This window comes from Dunckerocampus dactyliophorus, chromosome 20 (genome assembly GCF_027744805.1).
Source record: "Dunckerocampus dactyliophorus isolate RoL2022-P2 chromosome 20, RoL_Ddac_1.1, whole genome shotgun sequence".
Lineage (NCBI taxonomy): Eukaryota > Metazoa > Chordata > Actinopteri > Syngnathiformes > Syngnathidae > Dunckerocampus > Dunckerocampus dactyliophorus.
The window spans coordinates 14,829,471-14,851,533 of record NC_072838.1 but is presented as its reverse complement, the minus strand read 5'-3'; the positions used below and the strand labels follow the sequence as shown (position 1 = coordinate 14,851,533).

Genomic DNA, 22,063 nt, shown 5'->3' with positions numbered 1-22,063 from the left:
GACCTCCTACAATTTTGTTTAGGACAGTATTATTATTATTATTATTATTATTATTATTATTATTATTATTATTATTATTATTGCAAGTGGTTTGAACTTCCACAATCAATGATAGAAGGAACTGGAATACGCTGGACTGCTTAAGCAATAAATATACTTTTCTTGCACAACGTCTTCTCAAGACAATTAAGACTAAAAATGCCTTAATACATAATCGAGTGTAAGAGGAACTATATTACCTTTTATTGTAGTGCTCTATGCTGCCACCTATTGGAATTTATCGGGAATTACAGATAAATACACGCTTACAAACAGGTAACAAACACAAAATTGCCAACTATCTTAAAAACAAACTCCTATGAATATATTTTTGGTGTGATCTGAAGATAAAAATACTGATGCCAAGAATACAATTGTTATCATGTAATCTTTCTGTATGTGCAGTACCGCAGCATGGCCAGCAGGGAGCAGTGTGGGAGCACGGTTGTCGGCCTTTACCAGTCATAGTTTCACATTACTGGTCTGACAAGTCAAATGTTGAGGAAGCTCCAGGCAACCGATTTTGTCGTTTTCTACACGGTGTACAGCTAGTGATGATACAGTATACCTTCTAGGGTATACGGTGGACCTTGGCATTGGTGTATCACGTTCTTGCAGTCAAAATAGGGACAATTCTTGCAACGGAGGAGTCCTTGAGTCGTTGTTTATGTTTGGATGCTTGAACATGCCACAGCTATCAGATTTTTTTTTCATGGACCACAGCATTAGGTACACCTAACTATGACAGCCAGCAGAGGAACTAACCTGCATCATATGTGCCCGTGCCACTCATGTTACTCGATGTTGCTCCATACCTAATGCTTCGAGAGTATGTTATTTACAATACTGAGTGGTTCAAAGAGTAGCATCAGCATTGGAAAGGAAGCCAAGTTGGCATAAAACAAAGTCACAGGACTATTTATTTTGCCAACGTTTAAATAGCCGAAGGGGCACGTGCTGCCTTTTTTCAAAGCTTGGTAACCATGGCAACTGTTGAGTAGCAAATGATGAGTCTTACGGTCTCCAAATAACGTTGCTTTCATATTTACTTGCGCTGACATTCAAGACATAGATAATGCATGTGACATGCAGACAATGCGACACTAATGAGCTCATTAGCTGTGTCCACTTCACCCCTCCTCCCCTATTCTTGACTGAATCACCGTGTGCACCGTGATTACTTTAGGGACCAAACTGGAAGAGTTTGTCTTTGTCATCGTAAACCTTGGTATGTTGCGTTTGGATGGCGTGGGGGAAGTATTGAGCGATGTCATTGCTACCTGTCTGACTGACTGAGTGATTAATCACCGGTGGGGGGCTTCAGTGGGAGGAGAGGGCAAGTGGGGGATTGGATCGGAATGAGGAAGGGAGGGGCAGAGGACTGATCAATCACCATGATTGCCAGACTTGATGCGGGGCGGCAGTGTCCCCGGTGGATGCTACATCACTCAGTCACTGGAGGGCGCGCAGCCCCCCCCCCACACACACACACACATTTGCACTGTACAAAGTCACATGCACATACGTGTACAACCACATGTGAGCCAGACACCTGCACATTAAATGCCAACAGAGCCATTTTTCCCGCAAAGATGTCAACATGAAGGAAATATGTTTGGCTTAATGGATCTTACATTTCCATTACGTCCACGACACACGCTCTCCTCAGGGACTGTGTCATGTGAGCCTATTCTCGTGGGAGTTTAGCGGGATTCTGTACAAAAACTAAAGCGCTAACCGATTTTAGATGGCAGTGGTCAGCATCAAGCAGCTTTATCTCAATGACAGCAATTGCAGCATTTATTTCGTTATTGTGTTAAAGCATCTGTTGTTTACTTGTAAAAACCTGTGATGGGAATTTCGGCTTTTTTTAAAGGGAGCCGGTTCTTTTGGTTCGGCACCCTTAAAAGAACCAGCTCTTTCGACTCCTCAGATTTTTTGTTAGCAAAATACGTGTGAAAGGAATTTGTAATGTAAAAATCGAGTTATTATTTATTATGATGCTTGATTTCTGTGCTCAACATGGAAGAGATTTCTACAAAAAAATAATTATAAAATATAAAAACAAAGTTAGACAAAAAGGTCCAATGTGATTGTGTGTATTGCTTGGAAATTTCCAACTATTTACATTGAAACAACAAAACGTCAACAAAACCTTACACAGCAAAACATCAAGCAAAATGTGCAAAACTAAAAGAAAAAGCATCATCCAGGTCACAAACACAACGTTTTTTGTTTCCCGCTGCTCATTTTCCTCACCTTTCCAGTTTGCTTGTGTGTGTGTAATCTCTACCTCCCCCTTCTGCTTAGTGCCGACACTGACATCACCACACATTTTGACCGATCACGTGCGGAAAAAAGACAAGGAAAAAAAACAACGGTTCGTTCACTTCAAAGAGCCGGCTCCAAGAGCGGTTTTATTTGCGACCAACACATCGCTGGTTAAAATGATTGTCATAAAAACATTTTTGATCTTGATTTTAAAAATATTGTATTGTTGATTTGATCATAGTTTTAAATTGAATTGTAGCTAAATGTCCATCACTAGTTTGAACACAAAAAAGGCCCACAAAAAATGTGGTGAAAGAAGTGCAAACCCAAGACAACCTGCGGTATATAATTCCGTCTAAAGAATAGCACCTTGCGCAAGCGTGGTTTCCTGCTAAATTCCCAAGAGATGCTGTCGGCACACTGAGGTTGTACAATTGTGTGCGCGTATTGAACGGGTGCAAAGAGAAACACCTGCCTCACATATTTTGCGGGGGAGAAGTCTTCCTCACTTACAGTATCATCTGCTGATTAGTGCTTTTTCATGGGCGGGGGTGAAGGGGCATCTGTCACTACAGGGCCAACACATGGAAGCCCCCCTACTAAGAGGCCTGAGGCGAAAGACAACAGGCCACCATAAAAGCCTTTCCCTGGGGTCTGATACCGCCACCCCACCTGGCATCACATCCGCTTCTGCTGATATTTTATCTTTTTGTCTTTTTACTGGCTTCTTCAGCTTTTTTTGTCCTTTGCTCTGAAGCAAGTTAGCAAAGTTGTTGGGTTTTTATACATGTCTTTATTCATGCAACCCCCCCACTGCAAGATAAGAGCATTACAATAGAGGCAGTGTGCTCACCTCCTCCATCCTCACTATTCAGATGTAACAGGATGCTCCTCATTGATTGGCTTACATCTGGCCAGTCTGGGTGTCTGCATCAGAGGAAACGTACACAAAGCATGCATATGTGAAGGCTCACGGTAAGTTAGTTAGTTAATGACCGTAAATGCTGGGGTGTTTATTCACCTAAACCGCAAAACCGAGAATTGGAAAGAGGCTGTTATTTCTGGAATTTGAAAATTCATTGTTCAGTATTTAATAAATGAATGTTTTAAGTTAAATAATGATGTGGAATGCATGAGAAAGTCGAAAGGAAAATGTACCTCTCTCTGATCACACGGTTATTTATTAACAAGTATATTGCGCAACACAGCAACAATAGAACCAATGTTGTAATAGCGGTATTGTTCTTTGTAATATTTACAGTGAAAGCAGCAGGTAGATAAAGCCGCTGGATGCTGACCATTCATGACACTTCAAACACATCTACTGACATCTTGTGGAATCAATAATAATAAACTCCATAAGGCGGTTACCTACAGCCACAGCTGTAAAAGCAGATGCCTTTTGACCCGATGTTTATTGGAGACCCCAGCAGTTAACTGCTTTTGTACTGCTCAAAAGTTTTAGAACACTCCAATTTCTAAAATTTCTAAAACCTAAATGTTTAAGTGTTAAGATGGTCTGTCTCTCTTCCACTGTTCATTCCCTTTTTTCTTGCCATTGTGGCAGCAACGAATGACTTTCTCCAGTACAATGCTGTTCAACTGATGGTCATAGTACCACAGTGTGTTCACTGTGTTTTTATGCAGACAGAGGAGGTAGTAAGTACTCCAGAACTTGGAACACCTGTAGGAATTAGTTGCAGCAACTGCCAAGGCTCGATCAACCTCCATTTCTGCAGAACTGCTTTAAATTGTTGGCCCATTTTGTGGTCCCTGGAACAGGCCTTTTTGTACAATTCTGAAATCCACATTATTTTTCAGTTTTGGGTCACCTTACCTTTTTTTAACCTCTGGCACTTCACCACTTACCTTCGTAGCATTTCAAGTTATGTACTGGACTTGAACAGCTTCAATTTCAAGAAATAACTGGAAAAATCGGGGTGTTCTAAAACTTTTGACCGGTAGTGTGCATTTTACCGAAAGCTCCTGTAGACCTAATTGCCCTTCAGGATTCACCTCTTTTAACAGTAAAAAAACACATTTTCACATATGAAGTGATTATAATCGGAGCACATGTCGCGTGTATACATGAAAAAAGCTCCACTGGGGTTACTACACAGCATAAAAACAAAAGTACATTTGAACGAATGCACATTATCTGCGCACGCATAGCATGCAGGCACAATATGACTCCATTACACAAAGTTTTGTCTAACTTCTTAAAAGAAATATATTCACGTCTAAGTTTTGTTGAGGTAAAAAGCATCAAGGAAAGATTCCCAAAATGACTTAAATTCCTTTACACAGTGACCTTTTTTCCTGCAATGCCACAAGGACATATGCTACACACACAATAGGAGAAGACACACACACACACACGCACGCACACACAAACAATTCACCACATTTGAGGAGGAGTTGCTATTGTTTGGATTAAGCATTGTGTCTTCTCCAGTGAGAGGTGAAAGATACAATTGTTTGCTTATTCACGGGGGAGGAGAAGGGGTGACAAGGATCAGCAAAGCTTCTGTAGAGAGTTGAGGACCCCCCAAAACAGACTATATAAATGAATATATGAGCTTCAGCAACAGATTGTGTGTGTGCACAATTCTCTCTGAGCGTCACCATACATTGAATGCCTCATTAAAAGAAGCTGGAAATATCTGCACAGGGCTAAGCTTTATTTTGTAATGCAAGCCACAGCTGATTTTTGACGTTTTAAAAATTAGTTTTTCGTTTCATCATTGGATATTGCAGGTGTGAAAACACTTCCATTACAGTACAATTAATAAGATACAACTCACTGCAGCGCGGGCCTCTACTAAAGCCAGGGGTGTCCAAAGTTTGACCCAGGGCCATTTGTGTCCCGGAGCTCGTTTACTATCGGCTCATTTTCTGAAAATGAAATTAAACACAACCCGCATTAGAACATGTAGGACTATTAGGGCCACACCGAAACCCTAAAATTACAACTTGTCAATTACTAACTTGGAAATTAGCGTAAGAAAATGTAGAAAAGTGCATTTGCAATCTTAATTAAGAATTTGGTGTGTACGGCATCTTCACTGCTTAGCTGTTGTGTTTAATGATTTTTCAAATGTATCATGAAAATACAGTTGCAACCTGCTGAGAGCTCACTCTCCAATAAAAACAATTCTCCAATAAAAAATATAAATATAGCCCAAAATGTAGTCCACTTTTAGTCACGCTACCCGGGCTTGTGGAGGTGCATCTAAACTCCGAATGGAGACTTCCTGTCCCTCACTTGAAATGTCTACAGAGTGGGAAATCAGTACGGAGCTTTCCGTTCAGTACAGCTGAGTACCGAATCAATCCAAATACAAATACATGTAATTGTCACACCTCTACTAAAAACTGAAAAATAAAATGCAAATTGTTATATCTCCGCCCATGTGGCACACCTCCTCCTCCCGACACAACAAAACGTTGGTAGAACTTGGTCAAGTAGATGTGGTGTAACGCTGCTAGCTAGCGGAGAAACCTAGGGCTATTTGCACATGAAAACAGACAACACCTGAGTTGTTTTACACAACAACAGCATTTTGGAGCCTGAAATGTGTCTCAAACTGAACGTTTTTGAAAAAGACGCCGTGCATCCCTCACATTATGCGTGTTGAGTCATTTTCACTGCGCAGTAAATCGACAGCGCTATACACACGCTACACTGACAAGTTCCATTTCTATGGTATTGTCCCTTGAGAAGATGTGATGTGAGAAATGTGAGGGATGTGCGCTTTCGTGAGATACTGTAAAGAGAAGTCAAAAGATGGTCAACCACTAGCAGTTCTCTCTGTCATGTGTGTCAGGTGCGGTGCTACCAAACACTACAACCGTCTCATGTAATTTGTCTCAGCAGATTTGTTTTCAGGCCCCCTCGAGTGGGAAATCACACCCACGGTACTCACAGGCAATTAGTCCTAATTAGGGACTATCACAGCTTCACGAGGTGGTTCCTGGTTCCTTTCATCTTCCTCTGTTGTGGAGGCAACGCACTCTAGTTCATAGCCCGCGCCAATAAAAAGCGGACATGTCATCTCATCTGTGTTGTTCATCTGAATTACAAATGTCTCAAAGCTGTCACCATCCGCATCAGACGGAGTGAAGTCAAGCCGACGTGAATCGGTTATGTCTAATTGACAGATCCAAAGCAAATCTGATCGTTTATCATCTCGAGTCGCCGCCGCCACCCGTCTAGGCGGGCATGATATTATTCAGGCACAGTATGGAAACTGGAATGGGAATGGGAATGTTAATGCGGGTGCAGGTCTCTCCTTGGTCCCGCCCCCCAGAAAAGTATCACAGATGCCTCCATCTATCAGTCTTGTCTGTTGACAAGCCCAAGCCACGCGCCTTTTGATCGCTCCCATCTGTGTCTCCTGCCTCTGGGCGACAGGGCCAGCTCTCAGCACCTCTTCTTTCTTTTAAAGATTCTATCTTCTTCAAATAAACGTCAGCCACTGTTTCATCAAAATACAACAATTTACTTTGACAACAAATTAAAATAGAAGCTAGTTGGTTCGCGGCTAACCACATTGTCTGGGGACAAATAAACCACCTTTTCTGTTTATTTGTGTGGCGATTATCTACCGTAAACGCTTCACTGAGCGCTTCTATTCAATTAACCACCAAGTCTTCAAAAATGTCGGCGTGTGAGCTACAAAAGTTAATAACCACCGGAGTCTTTAATCAAAACTCAAGGCGACCCTGATGTCGTCTGCAAGATGACACGAGCTGCATTTGAAGAAGCATGTGTGGTCAGCATACACTAGCTTTATTTACCTCTGCATGCGCTTTCAAATGTTGGTTGTGCGACTTAACTGCCGGTGTGAAACCCATGTGCGTTACATTTGCCGTACTGTTGTTTACAATCAGCGGTATTAATGCTGAATGGGCAGTTTGCGCCTTACAGCTATCACAACATTGGTTCTGCTGCTGCTATGTTGTGCAATACACTTGTTATTAAATGACCATGTGGTTGAAGAAAGCTACTTCCGGTCAGGCCTTCCGACAATGTCCACAAAACTTCACATCAGTGAAAAGTGCAGGATTATATATGCGGTTCTTCAATGCTGACTTTATTCATGTGCTGGAAATTGGTACCGAATGTTCTTTATAAAAACCTCAGTCGACTACATACACAATGGGTCTCTATCTATCAGCTTGTCAAGGTTACAGCTTCACTGTGTTCAACAGACAAGTGAGGACAGCAGACTCCAAGGCAGCAAAGCACCGTTGAGAATTCTTCAGTCAAACCGGTGATTAAACATGAAATATTTCACTTGAGAAACTGACTGGCTTGTGGGTACATTTGGTACACTCCGTACTGAAAAGTCTGAGTGATCTTTGGAGTGCTCGTGGTATCAGAACGTATGTGTGCCTGAATAAGAAAAAAGAGGAGGTAAAAAAAAAACAAAACATAAGGAGACAAAACAGAATTGCTGTCTCTTTACACGTTCATCTACAAGGCTGGTTGAAGTCAAGTGATCTCTGCTTTTTAAGGGCAGCTCCTCGAAGCAGCAGGTGGGGGATGTTCTAATTTACAATTTAAACCAATATGCATGTAAAACTAATGAAGCATCAGCTCAGTTACTTATGACACAAGAGAAAACAGGAAATCTTGTGGAAAACAGACGGACAGACAGAATACTAGAGGAACTATGATGCCACTTTTATTTGCTGATATTTGCTTATTATGGTTGGCTGTTAGGCATGTGTGTGCGTAGTTTGCGTATATGTACACTCACTGGCCAAAACGTTGAGTACACTCGCATAATGTAATGCAGGGCTGCAACTATAGATTCTTTTCTTATTCGATTATTCTAACTAGTTAGCTCGGATGCTTGCTATACACTATGAGCGGCGGCCGTCTCGTGTTCACAATGTGGTGTGAAGTTGTGACTATAAGCGCGACTATAGGGGTGTTATTTCATCACTACAGGGCTCTAATGACGGAAAAAATATATATTTAGAAAATCATAAACAGGTTTTTTAAGCTCTAACTACAAAAATATTCCATTTATTAATATTAAATCCTACTTGGCGGAAATTCACTTATCGCTGGTCTGGTCTGGAACCAATTAACCGCGATAAACAAGGGATAACTGTATACGTTTGTGGAAGCTAACTATTCTACTCATCAACCGCTGCACACTACGGGGTGAAAATTTGACAAAACATGCACCCCTACATTGTTGCCTGTGCTATCATTCTAGCACTGTTATTAGACCCTGTCAGTCGGATTTCTCACGCAACTCATTGTGGTCAACAAAACAATGGGGTGTTTAGCCCGATTACCACTAAATTTGGTACACACCTTTAGCACACTGACAAGCACATGTCTCTAACATTTGAGCAAGATGGGTTAAAAAACATGGCCGCCACCAAGCAACAAATCTTGGCAGGGGCACAGGCGGGACTTTGCAACTAATTGCTCGTGAATCATTGCCTATTTCTCGAATGATTCTAAAAGTTTAAGGATCTGTATTACTTGTCCGCTCGCATGTCTTCCAAAGTATTTTGAGTGCAACCTATAGGTTAACAACAGGTTAACAATCACCTGTCACCCAAAAACGTAAAACAATTCTTCTCAACAAAAGAGGAGAAATATGATCTAAACCTGTAAACCTATACATGCACGGTCAACAGTTAAAACCTTCAGCATTTCTGTGTGTGGAACCATTACCACAGGTGGTGCCACAAAATGTCTAAATATTAGGAGAAGCTCTCACCATGATGCAGGACAACCACAATAACTACAAACTACAACCACAATACCTTTCTAAGGTGTACCTAATGTTGGGGCCGGTGAGTTTGCACGCTAAACGCTAAATCATATCGCCCTGCCAAATATCAGTTATGTAATTGCATAGTTTCCTTCAAGTCTGCTCCTGTGAACCGTTAGCGCGTCACCTCCCTAATGCTCTCCCACGTCCGATGCACGGAGCCTTTCGTTCACCTTCCCGCTTGTCTCCTCATTCTTCAGAAACAATCTCCTGCACAAATCTTCCCCTTTCTTATACATTTTGCCCTTTTCTCCTGTACTCTTCCTCTCTCTCTCTCGCTCTCTCTCTCTCAGCGCATTCTGTCCTGACAGCCTGTTAATCCAGAATTGATTTCTATTCAGAATGCAATAAAAGTCACACAGGCAAGAAAGAAGAAGCGAGTAACAGCAGTCAGTCAGCGCTGCCGTAATTCGGGATGGGCTGTCTTACATGCTGGTGATGGTAAGAAAGGTGACCCCTCCTCTGTTGATGCTCTGCAGAGACACAGTGTCCTACAGTATGTACAGTACATGCTGACGTTCTTATTAACTCAAGGATTTCCACAATTGTTAATTTGGTAGCCACTCGTCAATTAGCTCCACTGATTAAAATCAATATGCCACTTAATTACATGCAGCTGTTGTGTGTGAGTGGGGGAAGGGGGGGGGGGTGTTGGTATTTATGCGAATCATTAACACTGTTTTGATTTTCTGCATTCTAATCGAAAAACACCCACTATGCTGAAAAGCCATTGTGCAACTTTGATTGCTCATTTTGAATCACAAAGATTTCGGCATTAAAATGTTCATTATGAATGTTTGGAGCCTGTTACCGTAAAAAGAAATGGTGAAATACTGAACAGCATTTTCTTAAAAATAGAACTATTTAAGGCTACCTATTGTGCAAAATTGTTTTTTTAATGATGTCATAGCAGTAACGTGTGTGGATGGTACTTTGTAAAAAAAAAAAAAGGCAGGCTTTGCTACACATCTTAAAATAAAGCATGGCGCTCTAGCAGCCATCCGTCAGTCAGTCACAGAAATGGTAAGTTTGATCATTTTGTTCTTCTTCAGTGAATAGGCTGAGTTACCTAGAATGGAGCAGCTACTCATTACCTTTCTACGGGGGGTCGTTTTTTGTAACTATGGTCTTAAACTTTTGTTTAGCTGATGAACAGCCTATTTCAGCTTAATGGTTGTTTTTATCATTTGCTTAATCTATTTTTTTGTCCAACTCCCATTTCTCTACTTCTAAATTACTAAAAACTACTAAATGTAAATTCTTGCCAGTTTTCAAATGTTCTTAAAATTTTGACCAGGAGTGCATTGCATAAAATTTGAAAAATTGTCAAAAAATAGTCCAGTAAACTACTGGTTCACACCCTAATCAGTAAATGAGCTGCAAAAACTAAGCCTTAAATTGTGAACATGAATGTGTAGGGGAAACCCATTCTGCAGTAAATGGTTGTAAGGAGCATCTGGGCTGAAAGATAATCTCCTCCCCTGTTGCTGTGTGTGTCTGAGTGTGAGTGTGTGTGTGTGTGTGTCTGAGACAGAGGTCAACAACATCCAGTGGGCAGCAGCTGTCCCTTTTCCTGTGTTGGTCTCCCAGATTGCATGAAATGAACCTGTGGAAGACCAGACACGCTGATGGGTGGCTCCAAGACTAGGTGTTCATTGATCAGCCTCCAAGGTCAGAGTTGGGCGGAGGAGGTCAGTTGACATGAAGATGGACCCTGGAGGAAGGGGTTGCGCACACACTCCTTCTTTGTTCTCAGCCATCACACTTCCTTGACGTGCTTTTTTTTTTCTTTGAGTGCAATAAGCAATTTTAAAAATCGGTCGTTACATTTTTTTCCAGTTTGCACCTGCTGCATTGCTGTGAGACCATGCCAATTCACGTATTTTTTTGTCGTATGTTTTATTACTTTGGTGATATGTTTCTTTTTCAACCCAAATGTCATTGGTCTAATGAATACACACCACAGACATTCTATGACCTGCTGTGATGCGACACTATCTATACACGAAGCAACGGCCACAATGTCTATTTGAGCCACTAATGAGCCGTAGAGTTAAATGAGATTTGTGGTCAAATGCTTTCGTAATACAGACATCCTCAAAGCTTTATAGTCATTAGACAAATGGTCAGCGACTCATGGGCAATTAGTTGCTCAGTAAGTTTGTGTTGGTTCCTAATGGCGGCCACGTTTTTCAACCAATCTTGCTCAAATTTTACAGACATGTTTGTCAGTCGCCTAAAAGTGTGTGACCAATTTCCTGGTGATTCAGCTACACAACCTCAAGTTACAGTGGGTTTTGTGTAGAGCGAGTTGAGCTGTGTGAGAAATTTCATGTCAAACCGACTAATGGGGTCAAACTTTGGGGTTTAAGCACAGCGCCGCCGTGCGGTGTATTTGTCACAAAAACACTCGGACAGTCAACACAGTTGGGGTGCATGCTTGGGCAAATGTTCTGTGTGCAGGGGTTCGGGAGGAGAGTTAGTGTACACAAACAAAGACATACAGTTGCGTGGCTGTATGGTTCTGTTTAGCTCACAACCATGCTAAATGCTTACAAAGCCCCCAGATGGGCTGAGGTGAGGATGCAATACAATCTGCAATGACATTCCTTTGATTCATCTGCACATACAAGCCAGTATAATCTAGCAAGAGATATGGTTGATTCCAATGGACATAAAATGCAAATTGCTCATAACTAAATTCATGAAATCTCGCCTGCGTGTACCATCTGCAAGATATTTCTCTCTGCATTACAACCATTTACTCTTGATGACTAACTCAGGGAGAAGAGAGACGATTAAGTGCTTCAAACGTGATGATAAATGTGAGAAAAGGATCGAGAAAGCGATGCTGACTGGGAACTTGAGAGCTTGTGGAGTGTTTCTCCAGTCAGTTAGTTCGACATCTTTGCAGGCGCTCCCCTGGGAGTGTCTAACCCTCTAATGTCTCAGGGTTTCATGTCAGGTCAAGATCTTTTTGTCAGGGGTGACGGAGGATAAAAGCTCAGGAGTTGGCAACGGAAAAGTAGTCAGGAAAGGCGATGAGAGCAGCAGCGGATCTATGACAGGAGGTTTGGGCTGGTGAGTCTAACGGGAAGAGGAACACGGACGGGATTTCCCGCTGTCTGCTTGTTGTTGATCTCGAGACAAAGTTATATATGGGATGTTTCCCAATCATCATTCTCTCTAGTCACTGTGTGCCAAAGTTCCATGAGTCAGAAAAGGCGGCACTTTAAGGGCTTCATGTGGCAGGAAAAACAAGTGTCAGCAGTTGTTGCGTACAGCTGTTGAGCACACACACACACCCACAAGGGCTATGCATCTTACACTTCATATTGACTACAGTGAGATTCAAGCCTATATACACAGGCTTCATTAGCTCTAATGGATTTGATAGAACAGATAACAAATTCCATCATACACGTTGAGGAACGAGTACTTTAAAAACAGCAGTGTTATTGTCATATAGAGGATTTGTGATTGGCATATTTGCAGTAGATCAGTAGACAACAGAGCACTCGTGTATACAAGTTTGACACACAGTTTTGCAGTAGATGCCTAAAAAAGCAAAGCACACCTGCCGCATAGATTTTTGCAGTAGATGCTTAACAACAGCAGACCATTTTTGTCATATAGAGAAAAACTTTGACGAGCGCAGCAGATCCTGACATACTGAGAATGTTTCCCAAGCGTTTTTTTGACTTAAGTGCACAATTCATGAGAAATTACTGGATACAGGTATGTATTCTAAGTAATAACTTATTGGTCATGTTCAATAAATTAAATGTATTGCTTAATATTGTTGAATTTGGTATAATCTTTTGTTATTGTCGATTGTTGATGACGTCGCGCTGCAGTCTTTGTCAATTGTGCCGAGATGCTGCCATCTTCAATATTTGTCCAGTTCTTTGATGTCTGTGACAAGTACGTCCTCTGGTTCACTATTTAACCTGATGTACAGTCATGGAAAAAATGATTAGACCACCCTTGTTTCTTCAGTTTCTCGTTCATTTTAAAGCCTGATACAACTAAAGGTACCTTTGTTTGGGCAAATATAACAATGACAACAAAAATAGCTCATAAGAGTTACATTTTTTGGCAGTACAATGCTATAGTTATTCATGTAAGAACTTACGTGATTTTGGTTATTATCAAGAAAACCATGGAAGTTACTAGATATTGGCTCTTAAATTAAACTCTTATGAGCTACATGTGCTACCGTCCTTATATTTGTCCAAACAAATGTGCCTTTGGTTGAACCAGGCATGAAAATGGATCAATCAACTGAAGAAACAAGGGTGGTCTAATCATCCATGACTGTAGATTTTGCAGTTGGTGCTCCAAGTGGCTTGCATTTTTCCCAGCTTCCTTAAGTCGCCTGCTTTTTTGGAGACGTCAGCATTGTGTTTCGCCAGATGCGCAGCGATGTAGACGTCTGTTCCTTTCAGCTTGCTTCACTGCCTCAGCAATGCCACATTGTTTTTCTGTTGTGAACTGTATGATGATGATGACGATGATGACAGGTGTGGTGTAGTTATTCCTGCCAGACATCCACCTGCCACCCCTTTGATTGCAGAAAGTTGGCCACCTGTTGCCGCCAATGCAACATAGGCTATGTTCACACTGCAGGGTATGATGCCCAATTCGGATTTTTTGGTCAAATCTGATTTTTTATGTGCTCGTTCACATGACCAAAAAAATGTGACTTGTTAATGTGAAAGCAAAGCGTCCGAGAAGTGATGTGCATGCTCAAAAGCATGACGTCACATGCATTTCCGTGCTCTCCTTAACGTGTTTGTGGAAATTTCAAGGATTTTGTGTAACGGGAGTCAATATTTTCTTAACCAAACGATTCCATGTCAGAGATTAAGACGAAAGAGGGCAATCATTTTGGCTATGGCAGTTCCTGTACAACTTGCTGCGATGTCTGTTCCGGGGGGCGAGTGGGTGGCAGGAGCTGCTTCACTGACACTTTTTAAAAATAACTTTCAACTGACAAGAAGAGCTTTTGCCTACATCAATGATTACCTTCATCCAAGTCTCGCATGGTAAACCATGCCTTTCGATGACGTACAGGTCGGATATATGCGACCTGACTGTTCAGACTGCAGTAGATCGGATACATATCGGATTCATATCTACATACGAACGAGGCCTGAGTCGCATTTAAAAAAAATCGGAATTGTACTGCTCACACTGACATGAAAAAAATCAGATACAGGTCACAGGTCGGAACTGACCTGCAGTGTGAATGTAGCCATAATCTTGTCCTCCTTTGTTATCAGCTGCCCTGGCAGAAGGCCTGTGTGCAATGTGGAGCCCAGTCACAATCACATTGTTCATGCGCGTGTACTGATCCAAACAATGAATCATCAGACTCCTGCATTGACTTAATGCACCAAATAATAATGATAGTGTAGGAAGTTCTCAACATTTCTAAAAGAAAACGTTGTAGTGTATTGTGATTGATTACATATTCTTGGCTGGCGAGGAGCTGGCTGCACAATCAGGGCAAATTATCACACATGTTGTTGCATAATTACTCTCCAACTCTTTTTATGCGCCTGAGTGCGTGTGTGTAATCACAGGATTTGACCATTTGTTTTGGGTGCTCTGTCCCTTTAAACAGCGGGCGTGGCCTGGCTACTACGACCCGCCTTCTATGCATAATAGCCAAGTCTCCCTTCCAGGGATCATATAGCGCGCTAGTCTGCCAAAGAAAGTGAACACAGCCGGAGCTTGTGCGGTGTTTTCTAGCGGTGCAACTGCGGCAAGTTTTCACACCAGTTATAGCGGACTGTTTACAACGCAGGAAAAAAAATAAGAAGAAGCGACGAATCAGCGCCACATGCTCCCTCCCCCATCCCGTTTGAAGCTCATTGCGGCTGCTTTAATCTCACTCATTTTGCACACGAAGGATCTATGAAGGAGCACGCATCTTTTTCAACCTGCACGCCAGGTAAAACTAATTTCTCACTTCCTTTCTTCATTTCCCGCTGATCCACAACATGAGGCTTCTTCAAGTAATGGAACCACCTGGAAGTCCCCAGCTGCAGTGCCTGATCTAATCGGCTCTTGTTAATTAATTGATCAGGACCGAGCACGCAGGAAGGCTACCTGTCCAGCCAATTAATCTATTTCTAATGTAATCAACATGCTTTCTGTTGATCAGGACGCTCAACCCCCCTGCCCTCTGTATCTGCTCACTATAAAACACTGTTATGTAATGAAACTCTATTGCGAAACTTCACAGGAGTAAAGCGAGTTGTTTGATACACGCTGTGCCATATCAGTGTTTAGTCTTCACTGGCACATCATGTCATGGTGGAGTATCATTTTTAACCCTTTACTCCCTGGCAGTACTTGCTCCACCAGCGTTAATTGGCTGTTTGATGCTTCCTAAATAGATGCTTTATGGGGGCTCACAGCCAGACAGGGATGTGATTATATGCATGAGTACAAGTGTGCTTCTCTCTCTGCAGACAGAGGGAACAAGGAGTGACCAACCCCCGTTGCCCCCATGCCGGGCATAAGCTCCTCTGCTGCGTCTCATTATGACAACTGGGACATGGACCACCTGGACCACTACCAACATTATTTCTATGACGACCACAACCCTGATGAGGATTTTTTCAAGTCCACAGCGCCCAGTGAGGACATATGGAAGAAATTCGAGCTGGTGCCGACCCCGCCCATGTCCCCTATCCGGGCGGTGGAAGGGTCAGGCAGGTTGGTGTGTCCAACTCTCGGGGACAAACTGGAGTGGGTGTCACAGTTTTTGGGGCAGGAGGATGAACAACAACAACAACAACAACAACAACAGCAGCAGGACCTGCCCTGCAAAGTGACCCCGGCCAGCGACTCCATTGGGAACCTAAGCTCCATCATCATCCAGGACTGCATGTGGAGCTGCTTCTCTGCTGGCCAGCAGCTGGAGAGAGTTGTAGGGGAGCGCTGTCTCTCCTGCCCCACGAGGGGGGCGGCTGCCAAGGTTGGGTCCACCGGGGCGTCACCGGGGAGGGTGCAGGGTGTCCCTGCTGATGCGCCGGCTCTCAGCTGTCTTGCAGCGGATTGTGTGGACCCGGCTGCCGTGCTCACCTTCCCTTTGAATACCTGCAAGAAGCAAGTGTCCTCTGGGTCCGAGTCTCACACAGACTCATCAGGTCAGTCATTAAAAGTAAATGAAAAAGCGTAATACTATATTTGCATGCACATCCCCCTGGACACAACACAATTGTTTTGATTTAGTTGTATTATTGTGGTACTACCTAAATGAGGTTACCAAAATATTAGAAACACCTGCCAGAATGGTGCAGTGTAGGTGCAAAGTGCAACCACAATAATAAACACTGGGGGGTGTACCCATTAGAGCATCCAGTCTGTATAAAAACATAGCAGCTGTGAGGCGTGTTCTTCTGTAAATATCTGCCTTTGATCCATCCCACAATGCACAGAAATAAGTATATGTGTGTGTGTGTGTGTGTGTGGCACATGACTGCATTGCGTTACCTTGGTGCATGCAACACATGCTCCAGGGCCAAGAGAGCGGCGGCGACACGCCCATTTGAAACATCTGCTTGCTTGGCTCGGTGCCATCGGGCCAGCTGCTACCTCTCCCTGTTCCTTCAGGTCTGACTTTTGACAATAACGCCGTCTCTCCGCAGTGCCGGCTCATGCACTGACATCCACTCAATAAGGTCAATACTGGAAATTTATGCAACGAGGAAGGAGAGGCTTTTGTAATTGTAATATTCCTAAGTGGGAACACCACCCCCCCCCCCCCCCCCCCCCCCCCCCCCCCCCCCCAATCCTTTTCCACTCCCTGAACCCATATGATTCTGACCCTGGTATGTAGGCTACCATGTGATGTCGAAATTAGACCGTGCATAATGGCGCGTGGAATGTCACAAAGGGGACTTGTTGCTGCATTCCTTCACTCAACAGGCTGTGGCGCCAATTGTGTCAGTGGGTGGACTCTGTCCGAGCCAGCCTGACTGCTGTGAATAGGTCGAGGAGGCTTGCACAAGCCTTGTGACGCGAGTTCCAGGCAGCCATTCATGCTTTTTTTCCGGGAGATAACGCCTGTCTGCTTAAATGAGAGCAATAAATGTGTGCTTGAGTGCCATTGAAGTGCCATATAATTGGTTTCTTTAGCATGTGGCCGTCTATTATGTCATCAAAAAAAAATAGACACACCTCCTTCTAAAATCCATGCCTCTTTTTTATGGCGTTCTTCCTAGAGAGACTTGAGCAGTGAAATCCGCTGAGGTGCCATTACTTTAAAAGCATGTTTCAATTTACAAGAGCATAGAAAATCCCTCAAGATTTTGGCAGTATTGCAGTCTCGAGTCCCTTTTTCCTTGTGTAGAGAACACTACTCCTATGCTGCTGAGTAAATCAGCGAGGGATCCTGTGTAGCATTGATTATCATTGAGGGGAGAGTTGCTCGTTTCCACCTGAGTGTCTTTTTAACTTCACCTAAATGACCTTTTAACTTTGTCCAAATGAATGACGATGGGGAATTTCCACTTAGAAGGTTGACTTAATGTTGTGTGTGTGTGTATTAGAGAATGTGCATTTGACTACGTTTCCAACTATGAGGAAATGTTTTTGATGTATATTTATAAAGGGGGGAAAAACATCTGAATGTTCTGAAGTCCTGTTTCAATGCCAGAGTTGTATTGAGCAGAATAATGCAATGTCGTCATCAAGGCAGATCCTTTGATTCCACATCAGGGCGGATCCTTGAGGGAGCTGCAATAGGGGAATGAAAGACAGGCGGGGGGGAGGGAGCCTGACATTAACCACCCCACACCCCACCTTGATTGTTCCACATCTAAGTGGGCCTTCTAAGGATGTGCCATAAAGACTGTGGTGATTATTCCACATCAAGGCGGAGCCTTTTATGGAGCTGCAATAACGGAATAAAGACAGGCGAGGGGAGGAGCTCAACTTTCCCATAGTGCTCATATTTAGTGTACCATTATATTATTATGCCCCCCCCAAGAAGGTCAAGTTAATATTTTATTCATGCAGAACAGGTCTACACCGGGTTATTTTGATTAAACAGTCTTATCTACACCACAGTATGTCATTTCTGTCTCTACGTGGTCATATGTTTGAAGAGATCGCAATTAAACGACGCATTTTTATTTTGTGGATGATTATGTAGTCTTTTGAAGGGTTTCTATTAAGAAAGGTGACGGTTAGCAAATGTTAACTGTAACATACCACTATAACTAGTTAAGACTGACTCATCAGCACCTCTGCTGGTTGCAGCCACATACTGCACTCTATTTTTGCCTCAACTGCAATCATTCAACAATCAGTTCCACTCAAATCAAGATGATTCTTATCAATTGTCATTCCAGATGATGAGGATGACCAAGATGACGAGGAAGAGGAGATCGATGTGGTGACGGTGGAGCACAAGCAGCAACAGCGCAAACCCCGCCGACTGGTCAACGCTCGCAAACCGGTGACCATCACAGTGAGAGCGGACCCCCTGGACCCCGGCATGAAGCGTTTCCACATATCCATCCATCAACAGCAGCACAACTATGCCGCCCCCTCCCCGGACACCCTTCCGCCGGCGGTGGAGCCGCCCCGTAAGAGAGTCCGCCAAGAGGCCTCTACACATGCGCTCCACCTTCAGAGCCAGAACTGCCACCAGCCTCGGCTTGGCCACGCCCCCTTGAATTTGGACAGCAGACGGTCTCAAGTGACTGTGGCCGAGTCGCCCAACCTCAATGCCTCCTCACCTACCTCCTCCGCATCGCCTTCTTCTCCTCCTTGCTCCTCCTCCTCCTCATCCTCCTCTTCATCGCCCCACTCAAAACCCCACCACCTCCCGCACCTTTCCAGCCCCCAGTCCTCCGACTGCGAGGACACGGACAGGCGCAAAGCTCACAATTTCCTGGAACGCAAGCGACGCAATGACCTGCGCTCGCGCTTCCTGTCGCTGCGGGATGAGATCCCGGGCTTGGCGGACTGCCCCAAGACGCCCAAGGTGGCAATCCTGACGCGGGCCACAGAGTACCTGCAGCAGCTGCACGCCAGCGAGAGGCAGAAGGTTCAGGAGAGGAAGCAGCTGAAGACCAAGCAGCTGCAGCTGCTGCAGAGGCTGGCGCAGCTCAAACGATCCTGAGCATGGACGGCCTCAGAGCTGAACAGGACTAAATGAAGGACAATAAGATCACGTTGGAAATGCGCGGGTGGATTTTTCTTTTTTTGGGGGGCGGGTCGTATTTTTGTGGTTTGCACATTTTAGCTTCTGAGTCAGGCCGTAAGCCAGTCCAAACAACAAGCTTTCAGACTGATGTGTCCTTGGTTATCACTATAAGTTGATATTTTGTCCCCCTGCTAATTAAATGTTACAGCAAATTGACACTGATCAAGTGCTGCATGGTGGGGCTCTGTGTGATGTCTATCAGACGGAAAGGTCCCCTGAAGAATCAGCTTCTTTCTTGCTTACATCAGACCTTTTTTTTTTTTTTCTCAATTTTGTGCCATTCTCCACACACACCTCACAAACGGGTGACCATTTGTAGTTCCAATTAAGTGCAACTTATTTCTTTTTTCCCTCTATTTGCAGCAGCATTGCGCTCACAGAAACGGCCTGATTTGTAGCAAGGTAACAATGTAAGCTCCCGTTCAGATGTCATGTGTTTTGTTTTTTTTCCCAACTAGATTGTAAAAAAAAAAAAATAAATATTGTGCCATGAAGACCAGCCAAAAGTTGAATGTCCGCTTCAGTATATCAACCAAATCTCTAGAGAATGGCTTAAATTTCATTTTTTGATGCCAACTGTTTAAAATGAAGCCCCTGTATAGCTCTCATCTTGCTATCTAATTATTATATTTGTAAATGTTAATTTTCATTGGCTGTGAATGCCAATATAAGAAGCCTTTCAATATTGGCTGTTGTGTACATAGTGCCCGTTTCTGTACAGTCCCTTCCAAACCAAAACCAGAGCTGAGTACTATACGCATCCTAGTTTTTGTTTTCTTCTTCAGCCTTGCGTCTTAAAGCTTATTGGCTTTTCAGAGATAACTCAAAGCTTCTATTTTTGTTAATAAAAAAATAAAACACTGAGTGAACATTAATAACACGGGACAACTTCTGTCACATTTTCTTCAGCAATGCCTCCTTGTTTGTGTCTTCTGTGTCTTGGCTCTTTTTTTTTTAATTTGTAAAAGTCACATGACAAAGTTTTATACTATATTTTCCTACAAAGCTGTGTTCAGTGTGAGCTTGATTTGTTTAAGTAGCTGATGGGGATTTGCTGGTGGTTCTGTGCTGAAAATTGACGTCTGGAAAAAGAAAAATCTGGAGCTGTAGCATTTTCTTAGGTGAGGATGGATGCTAGGAACCAAGGGTGCGGTATTACTGACTGTACTTTTACTGCTTTTGTGTTGTTTTTATGCAAGCTTGGTGCTGCTCCCCGTAGTCCAGAAGCCATAAAACACAGATGTTCTTCACTTTTGTGCTGTAAAACATTCAAAGTAGTTTGTCCAGCCTTTGCCAGCACTCAGGAATAGTTTTTCGCTTGTATGCCGCTGTATGTAACAACCTCAGGAGCCCCCGTTCCCCAGGAGATCATCAGATCAGAGGCATGGTGATCAATGTTCCCACCTTTCCCGCATCCTTCCTCTGCATTAGCCGTGGTAATCTCTGTTAATGAATTCAGCACCAACCACCAGTTTCCCTTATTTTCTTTTCTTTTTTCTTTTTTTTTTTTTTTTTTAATATTTGAGTTGTATTGGTTGCCTGATGTGGACGTTGCATATACTTGTGCAGTTCTACTATGGTGATTATTGGAGCCTTGTCTCAGCACTTTTTTTCTGTACCTCATAAGCCTATATGTATGAAGAGTAAGTCGGAATAAATTGAAATTGTTTGACATCACTTTTAACTTGTTTGCCTTCCTGTCCTTCACCTTGACTTATAACTCGGGTATGAAGTGATACAATACCAACCACGTCTGCTGAGGGAGATTACCATAGTGACAGTGCCAATCACTTTGCTAGCTATTGAGGCATCTCAGAAATATGAATAAGAAATTCTGACATTTTATTACGAAACGAATTTTGCCATTAGTTCTATTAGTTCTTTAATTAATTCTACATGTATTTGGTCTCCAAAACCTGAGTGCAGGGAACCGCTACGTGCATCTGCGTTACCACGGCAACGGCTGCTTGTTGCCACGCAACAAAGCCCCACCTTCGCGTCTCTACGTAATCCGCGCATGCGCATCATTCAACGGGCGCCAGAGAAGTGGCATCATGGCGGCGTCCACGCATAGCATGAAGTGTGCATTAAGGAAAGCCATGACTCCGTCGTTGGTCGTCATTTTGGGATCTACCGGCACCGGAAAGTCCAAACTGGCGATTGAAATAGGAAAACGGCTCCAAGGAGAAATAATCAGCGCCGATTCCATGCAGGTAGGAAATGCAGCAACGAGGGAAAAGTACAGTCCGTGATGTGACAGCCAAGTGCTCTGTTTCAAAGTTAAGATGATTAAAAATGGCAATACAGGAATAATAATAGCATGTACTCACGTAAACAAGTTAAAGACTGCAGTTGTTAGAGTCCTTCCTTCTGTCGACGGTAAAACGATTGATATTTGCTGCGTAATAGAAGGCAAAAACCCGCCATGTCGATGCTACTATAGCGGACAATATTGAAGGTTCTCTTTTGTCGTGTGTCGTATGTCCAATGTTGTACGTTTCCTGAACGTTCTGACAAAATATTATCCACGTTTATAGCGATACATAGAATAAATAAGTTGCATTCATCCACCAATTTGTGTTTATTGCCGTCCCAGCCTCAGATAGCTAGCTAACAGGCTACTTCCTTGTGCGTGTACAATGACGTCACGACCCTTCAGACGGACTGCGCCATTGTGATCTTGGGCTGTTCCATTCCATAAATGAAACTCAAACGGAAA

The 22,063-nt window shown here is 43.2% G+C and overlaps 2 protein-coding genes across 2 annotated transcripts in view; both read left to right on the top strand.

Annotated features, from left to right (window-relative positions):
- Positions 1-14,804: 14,804 nt before the first annotated feature.
- On the top strand, positions 14,805-21,023 carry myclb (MYCL proto-oncogene, bHLH transcription factor b). The gene is made up of 3 exons (XM_054764120.1): positions 14,805-15,072; positions 15,596-16,276; positions 18,485-21,023. The coding sequence occupies exons 2-3, from the start codon at positions 15,634-15,636 to the stop codon at positions 19,258-19,260; spliced, it is 1,419 nt and encodes a 472-aa protein (XP_054620095.1). The 5' UTR covers positions 14,805-15,072; positions 15,596-15,633; the 3' UTR covers positions 19,261-21,023.
- A 353-nt stretch (positions 21,024-21,376) lies between these two features.
- Positions 21,377-22,063, top strand: part of trit1 (tRNA isopentenyltransferase 1) — a 30,471-nt gene continuing 29,784 nt past the window's right edge. The window contains exon 1 of the mRNA XM_054764121.1: positions 21,377-21,557. Coding sequence (XP_054620096.1) covers positions 21,399-21,557 — 159 coding nt within the window. The 5' untranslated portion in view covers positions 21,377-21,398. The remainder of the gene's footprint in view (positions 21,558-22,063) is intronic.

Coding starts and splice junctions, on each gene's coding strand:
- myclb (XM_054764120.1), top strand. CDS start 15,634: ATGCCGGGCATAAGCTCCTCTGCTGCGTCTCATTATGACAACTGGGAC. Junction 16,277..18,484: donor GTCTCACACAGACTCATCAG/GTCAGTCATTAA, acceptor TTGTCATTCCAG/ATGATGAGGATGACCAAGAT.